The 7013-nt window shown below is 37.4% G+C and overlaps 1 protein-coding gene across 12 annotated transcripts in view; it reads right to left on the bottom strand.

Moving 5' to 3' along the window:
* The window catches only part of LOC136834961 (RNA-binding protein Raly-like), a 732807-nt gene that overhangs the window by 260769 nt on the left and 465025 nt on the right, over nt 1-7013 (bottom strand). Inside the window, exons 1-2 of one of the 12 annotated variants that reach the window (XM_067097953.1) lie at nt 866-1634; nt 163-468 (exon numbers count right to left, since the gene is read on the bottom strand). The exons of 8 other annotated variants lie outside the window; for them this stretch is intronic. In XM_067097953.1, the coding sequence (XP_066954054.1) occupies nt 163-202 (40 nt within the window). In that variant the 5' untranslated portion in view covers nt 203-468; nt 866-1634. Of the gene's footprint in view, nt 1-162; nt 469-865; nt 1635-7013 lie in introns of those variants that run through there. 3 more of the 12 variants (XM_067097923.1, XM_067097942.1, XM_067097895.1) reach the window with 3 other exon arrangements.

Here is a 7013-nt window from a genome sequence, read left to right as displayed (position 1 = left end):
TATATATATATATATATATATACACACACACACACACACATATATATATATATATATATATATATATATATATATATATATATATATATATATATATATAATATAACGAACAAAACTGATCAAAACAGCGAGACTAAACAAGGGTATGTGGTAAAGCCTTACCTGGTTGGTGATAGGCGTTCATGATGACTGGATGGCGCATGCGCAGTGAGCCAAAATTTCCACAAACAGTCTTCGGTGCCTTTCACCTTTATTATTGATATTTGTGTCAGTTCTCCGAATGCTACGTTACGTCTCCCAGTTGCTGATGGGTCTACGTCAGTAGCATTTGACGTTTAATGAAGCGCTGTCCAACAACACTTGATTTGTTTCAGGAAGTTTAAAAAATGAGGAGGTCTACAGATAGCTCTAAGATGATTAACAGTCCACAGGAAAACGCAGCTACATCAAAATGTTTGACATTGCTAACTTTAAAAAATGATTAAGTAGGTGTTACTAAACAAATCTATAAAACCTAATGGCTACTGTGTCACTTTTATTTAAGCAACTTACTTCAATTTCTCATTCGCTATCCGACATATACGAGTATACTGCTATATGTCCATGACAGAATTTCCTGTAATACAGCTCTAATTCACTCTCCTATCACTTGAATACTATAATACTAATTTAGCTGAGTTTTCTCTTGTTCCAGTTCATCAAAATACTCAATTGTCCACCTGTCAAAGCTCATGAAATACAAAAGACCATCTCTTTCAAACGTTTCCACGTGCAGCTTAACCGTGAAAAAGAATTTTACTCTTACAAGAACTTATTTTAGAGCCAGGCCTCTCTAATGAATGAAATAATCGGCAGATCTAAATACCTCTCAATATGTATCCTCCTTATGAGACCTTATGAGTTCACAAAGGACATAAATTTTTTCTACACCGTCGGCCGTCAGCTCAATAACTGTCACCTTCGGTTGAAAAACTGTCTCGTCCTTCACACCTGTCCAATGAGTCTAAAGCGATAAAAAAGAACCAAGAGTCAAAGTGAGGGTGCCAATGTCATATCATTGAAGTTATGCCCCGTACATTATTGGAGACACGGGCACACTAGAAGATGCCTTCCACGGCCGGGCGAACTGCTTTACAACTCCCTTTCAGTCACTGGAACCACCATACCACTGTTTCTCTCTTTCTCTCTTTCTTTCTCTCTCACATGGCGCCACGTCACGTCCAGCAAGGTAGCTTTAATGTGGCTTACGACACCCTATGAAGTAATTAATCCTTCCTTCTCTCTTTCTCTCACTTTTCTACGGGTTCGGGTACGTATTCCTTTCCAGGGCCGCCTTTTTTGAAAAGGACACTCGTTCCCTTTTTCACGAGATGACGGGAAAGCAGGCGGGCCAGACGAAAAGAGCCGAAGAAAGAGAGGATCTGGGCCAAGACCAAAATGAAAAAAAGAGAGAAATTAATATAACTGCGTGGCGGCGAGCGAGCTGGCAAAAAGAGAGAGGCGGCAGCGGCGGCGGCAGCAGCAGCAGCAGCAGCACAGCAGGATGGCGGATTTGAGTTCCCAGTGAGCGGTGTGGAGGAAGGCGGGAGGAAATGGCAGGTAGCGCCGTGGCTGGAGACGAAGAACTACTACCCTGGGAAAGTTTTCGAGGGTCTCAGCCTAGCCCACCTGTGCCTCTGCGCAGGCCAAAGTGCTGTCAGCGATATCTATTTTTACAGACCCGTACCATAGTTCTCCCGACCCATGCGATCCAGCTATCGCACGATCATAGCAGCAGGTTGACCTGGTCGTGCTCGTGTACACACACACACACACACACACACGCAGAGAGAGAGAGAGAGAGAGAGAGAGAGAGAGAGAGAGAGAGAGAGAGAGAGAGAGAGCACCTGATGGCGGAAGGTTACAACCAACGCACAGTTGCACGCCACGCACTACACCTCATCCACCACAAAGAGGCTTTAGGAAACCTTGGAAACTACGCTCGATGCCCATACTCGTTACGAAGTCACATATCAAAAAGGATCACTTACTCATCAAAAGATCGCATCTCCATCTGATCCACTACCGCTTGCTTACTACTAATATCGCTCTCGTCTTACGCAAAGATTTGGGCTATCTTCTCATGGCTGAGAAAATAACAGGAACTAAGTTATTTACTTATATTTTAACTTCACTGGCATAAGTCAACATTAATCCTGAGATAAAGATGCCATCTGAAATTGACTCATTGAGTAAAAGGAATGCCAAAGAAAAGTGAATCATCATGATTTTTATTTCTATTACCATCGTCTTACTTCCCCACTGTTGCAGTGACGTCATCATAATCATCATCATCCTCAACAATAACAACAGTAGTAGTAGTACTAGTAGTAGTAGTAATGATAGTTCCAACATCGAGTCATAATAAATATTTTCCCCACTTATAGTAACACGAGCTACCAAAGGAACAAAATTAATAAACAGTGAAATGTAAACAAAAAGAAAGAAAGAAGAAAGTAAGATAAATTGTTGCAAGGAAGGGGACAGCAAAAAATACAAATTTAAGAAAAATATGAAAAGGGAGACATGAGTAATTGATAACAAAGAAAAATATGTCAAAAATAAAAATAAGCAGAGGAAAAAGACTTGAAACTCAGGAAAAAAGGCAATGGAAATACTACGAATGGGAAGCTATTAGGCAAAATGTGATTACATAAATAAGACTCAAAATAAAAGTAAGACGTGAGACGAAAAAGACGCATGAAGCGATAAAGGGATCATTTGCACAAAGGAATATATATTACCCTCAACGACCGCCGCATTTATCCTTTAGCCAATTATTTCCGCATAAGCTACCGCTATCACGCAAGACAATAATATTTTTTCCTTCCTTTTGTAAAGAGATTAGATGAATAAGCAATACATTTTTGCTTTCTTTCCCATGGCAGAAAAAGAGTAGACGACAAAATTATATTTGAAGGTTTTTCTACGTTAGCGGACAAAAAAATAGATGATAACGAAATATATTTTGTCCGATACCTTTTCTTAGTAGAGATGGAGTAGAACAAATGTAGAAGTATATTAATTAACACAAATCAATGTCCCTTCAAGACATATCATCGGCTGAAATCCTTCGTGAAATAAAAGGAAGCCTAGACCTTTTCTTTAACGGCATCAATTTAACTTTGACAAGTTCACTGATAGTCCTGTGGTAGCTTTGGCATTTAGGTAAGAACTCAACACCGCTCTTAATCAAGTACAAGATTCATATCATAATAATCACCATAGAAATAATACAAATAATGCTAGCACTCGAAGCAAAGATAAGTTTCATGACAAGAAAATTCAATAACACTGAAGGCATAAAACCGCAGTCGATTGAACTTCCAATACCAGCATTACTAAACTGCGATATATACAGTATACACACGAGAAAGAAACCGAGAGAAGCAAAAAAAAAAAAAAAAAAAAGTTAAAAAAGCGAATTATCGTATTGACATTCAGCTGAATATTCCCATCTGTCGTATTTAGAACGGAATACATACAATTGCTTTTAGACTGATGACGTCCTGATAATAATTTGGGAGATATGTCAGAACCGTCATTTGGTGTTACGTAAAATACCCAAGTGAATAATAGTGTGTTGTTGTACTTACTGACACGTGTTAAACTATCTTACATATCTATGAGTCATGCACACGCTGACACACACACATGTATGTATGTATGTATGTATGTATTATGTATGTATGTGTATATATATATATATATATATATATATAATGTAACACTTATTGTCCCATTCAACACTAATTATACATACTACAGTAAGAGAGAGAGAGAGAGAGAGAGAGAGAAAGAGAGAGAGAGAAAGAGAGTGCGTCTTCGAGCTTGAAGAAAAACATAAAACTGAAAAACCAATATATGAACAGGACCACTGTCGACAATAACACGAAGAAGAATAATAATCATAAGCAGCAAATCCAACTTGGATGGCCATTCAAAACAACTATCAGTAACTGTCAAAGTACAAAAAAAAAAAAAATAAATAAATAAATAAATTGCTGAGCCTATCATAACAGAAACGGCTGAGTAGAAAGACCCAATGATGACCCATATAAAACGAATGGTTAAACTGATCGGTCTATGAGCAGGGCTGCAACGGGAGACATGTAGCAGATATCTACTTACCTCATGTATTGGAAAGAAACTTATCCTAATTCATACTGAATGACGAATAGCATATACCGTTCAGCATTCACATCATCTGAAATAGTCCATGATTTCGCACGCGACAGAAAGAGAGAGTACTAAAGAATATCCCATCATAAAACAAAAGTCTTCACTTTCCTGTAAATATATCGTTCAACTCATTATAATTAGTCCATCATTTCTCGTGTGTGTGTGTGTGTGTGTGTGTGTGTGTGTGTGTGTGTGAGAGAGAGAGAGAGAGAGAGAGAGAGAGAGAGAGAGAGAGAGAGAGAGTACTGAAGAAAACTCCGGCATAAAACAAAACGTCTTCACTTCCTTGTAAATACATCGACTTTAAAATCCACCAAGACGACGTACGTCTATCTTTAGTGAACTAGACAGTTCCCGGCTTGCCAATTGATAGCGGGATTGCGCAAGAACCCAATTAATTGTGGGAATGTACGAGGCTCTCTCTCTCTCTCTCTCTCTCTCTCTCTCTCTCTCTCTCTCCTCGTCTTCTTTGTCATTTCTTGATACCTTAGGGCAAAGAGGAGGAGAACTGGAGATGATTTTGTGATTTAATTTAGTTTTAATTATTTTGTTTTCAGGAAATGCCGTTTCATTAAAATCCAACTCAATTGAAGAATGAGGAGGAACGAAATAAAAAAAAATAATTTGAAATTGCAGCAATGGTACTGAAGCGAGAGAGAGAGAGAGAGAGAGAGAGAGAGAGAGAGAGAGAGAGAGAGAGAGAGAGAGAGAGAGAGCGTTTCTGATAAAAGGCATGCTCCTAAGAAATGCTTTGTCACATGATGAATACCCCTACCGCCTGTTACGAACGAAGCAATGTTGCTATTCTTACGAACTACAGTGCGGCAATAACAGCATTATTGTACTGTAGAAGTAGACGTAAAAAGGTCCGTTGGAAACTATATATACTATAATTAAAAAGCAAAACAAATTACAGAGAAGGGAAACTAGACTGGAATAAACCCTTTTGGATTTTGTGGGGATTTTCCACAATTAATTTAATTTCTCCAAAATTCGGCAGTTTATGAAGCATCTATTGTGATGACGATGTTCATAAGGGAGGCAAATGTTGACCAAGAAATAGTCAGTTATACAACCGAGGGCGAAACGTCATTTTTATCAACATTCGAAACTGTGTATAGGGAAATTATGAGTTTTTTTTTATCAGATCCTTAATTTGTCTCCATTCTTGTTTGATGTAGTTAGTGGAGGTAACAGTTGCCTTTGAACAAAAGCATGGAACCCACAAAAGCTTTTGTATCAGTTACCTATCCACTGATTTGAAGGTTTTATGAACGGCCTTGGACCCAATGAACTATCCATTTCCTGATACATGTAAGCTTTTACTGTGATTGTGACCTACGAATTCTTCCCTGATAAAGAAATCAGCAAATATTCAAGAGTACAAGAAACGTCATTTGTGCAGCTGTAGTGTCTGCTGATGACACAGAGCAATAAAGCTTTCTATAACATTATTGCACTTGACACAAGGCATTAAAGCTTTCTATAACATTATTGTCTGCTGATGACACAAGGCACTAAAGCTTTCTATGACATTTTAAGATAAATTCTCCTTTAATAAACATGCTACTTGGTCACTGACAAAGAAATGGGAAAATTTATTTTAACGCTAAAGCGCAGGGTTTATCGTTTCGATCAGTGGATTTTTTTAAAGTTTTCTGTTATCTACTGTATATTTAACTAAAAAGTTCGAACTAACATACCTACGCGTCTACATATCCGTGTACATTCATCACCATACACACAATCAGCACTACACATACACACTATATTATATATACTCATCCTCAAGGAACAAAGGAAAGGAAGACCTCCATTCTTACAAATTTATTAGCGATGTTTCATGACTCATGTCACATTTCCAAGGCTAAAAAAGAAAGTAATTTGCACTACAGATAGAATCACGGTATTAAAAATTAAATGGCTATGCAGAGTTAAAATTAGGTATATAAATGAACATAAAAAAAAGAGAAAAAAAGACCACAAAAGATATAGGTCAAGGGAACCAAGACACAGACTCACCAAGCGAAATGAAAGAATAATACTGAGAGAAAACAGAAAATATGCATGAAGGAAAAGCTAGGTAACGTACTGTATAACTGAGTTCACGACAGTTGAGTATTTACCGGCGCAACAGTTCTCTTTATAATAATACTCTAGGATAGTTAGATCGTGATGGTTGAAGACCCGCCCTACTAATGAAAAATCTTCATCTCTGATATTGCTTTTGCATCGTATAGCATAATTTCTGATGTTAGAGGCCTCTGGATTCTGTACGGTAGCTTAAGCCTCTATGAGAGTCAATTCGTACCCTCAAAAGCCTCCTCGTACATCCCACGTATGTTCCGTGATTACATCGCGGACAAGTGTATTTAAATACAACATTGGATGTGAAGAGGGGGCTGAGAACCAATGGTTATAGGATTCTTTGGTATTAATTCAACATTTAAAGCAGGAAACTTTTTCTGAAATAGGGAAATGCAGTTCTTACGAAAGTGGCCGTCGTGTAGAAAGGGAAAACTCGCATAAAATTTCATTTTTGGGGCAGTCAGCACTGGTAAGGAAACGCTCTTACTCCACATTTCTCCAAGTTGTAAAAAAGATTAATTGGGTAATAATTTTGCTTAAAATAACTGGTTAAGAAAAAGTATTTCTTCGTGAAATAAGGACCAATTGGATGTATGAGAAAACATATTGTGTGTGCATATATATATATATATATATATATATATATATATATATATATATATATATATATATATATGTATATATATATATATATTGTGTGTATG

Source organism: Macrobrachium rosenbergii, chromosome 4, assembly GCF_040412425.1.
Source record: "Macrobrachium rosenbergii isolate ZJJX-2024 chromosome 4, ASM4041242v1, whole genome shotgun sequence".
Taxonomy (NCBI): domain Eukaryota; kingdom Metazoa; phylum Arthropoda; class Malacostraca; order Decapoda; family Palaemonidae; genus Macrobrachium; species Macrobrachium rosenbergii.
This window is presented reverse-complemented; position numbering and strand designations above follow the sequence as displayed.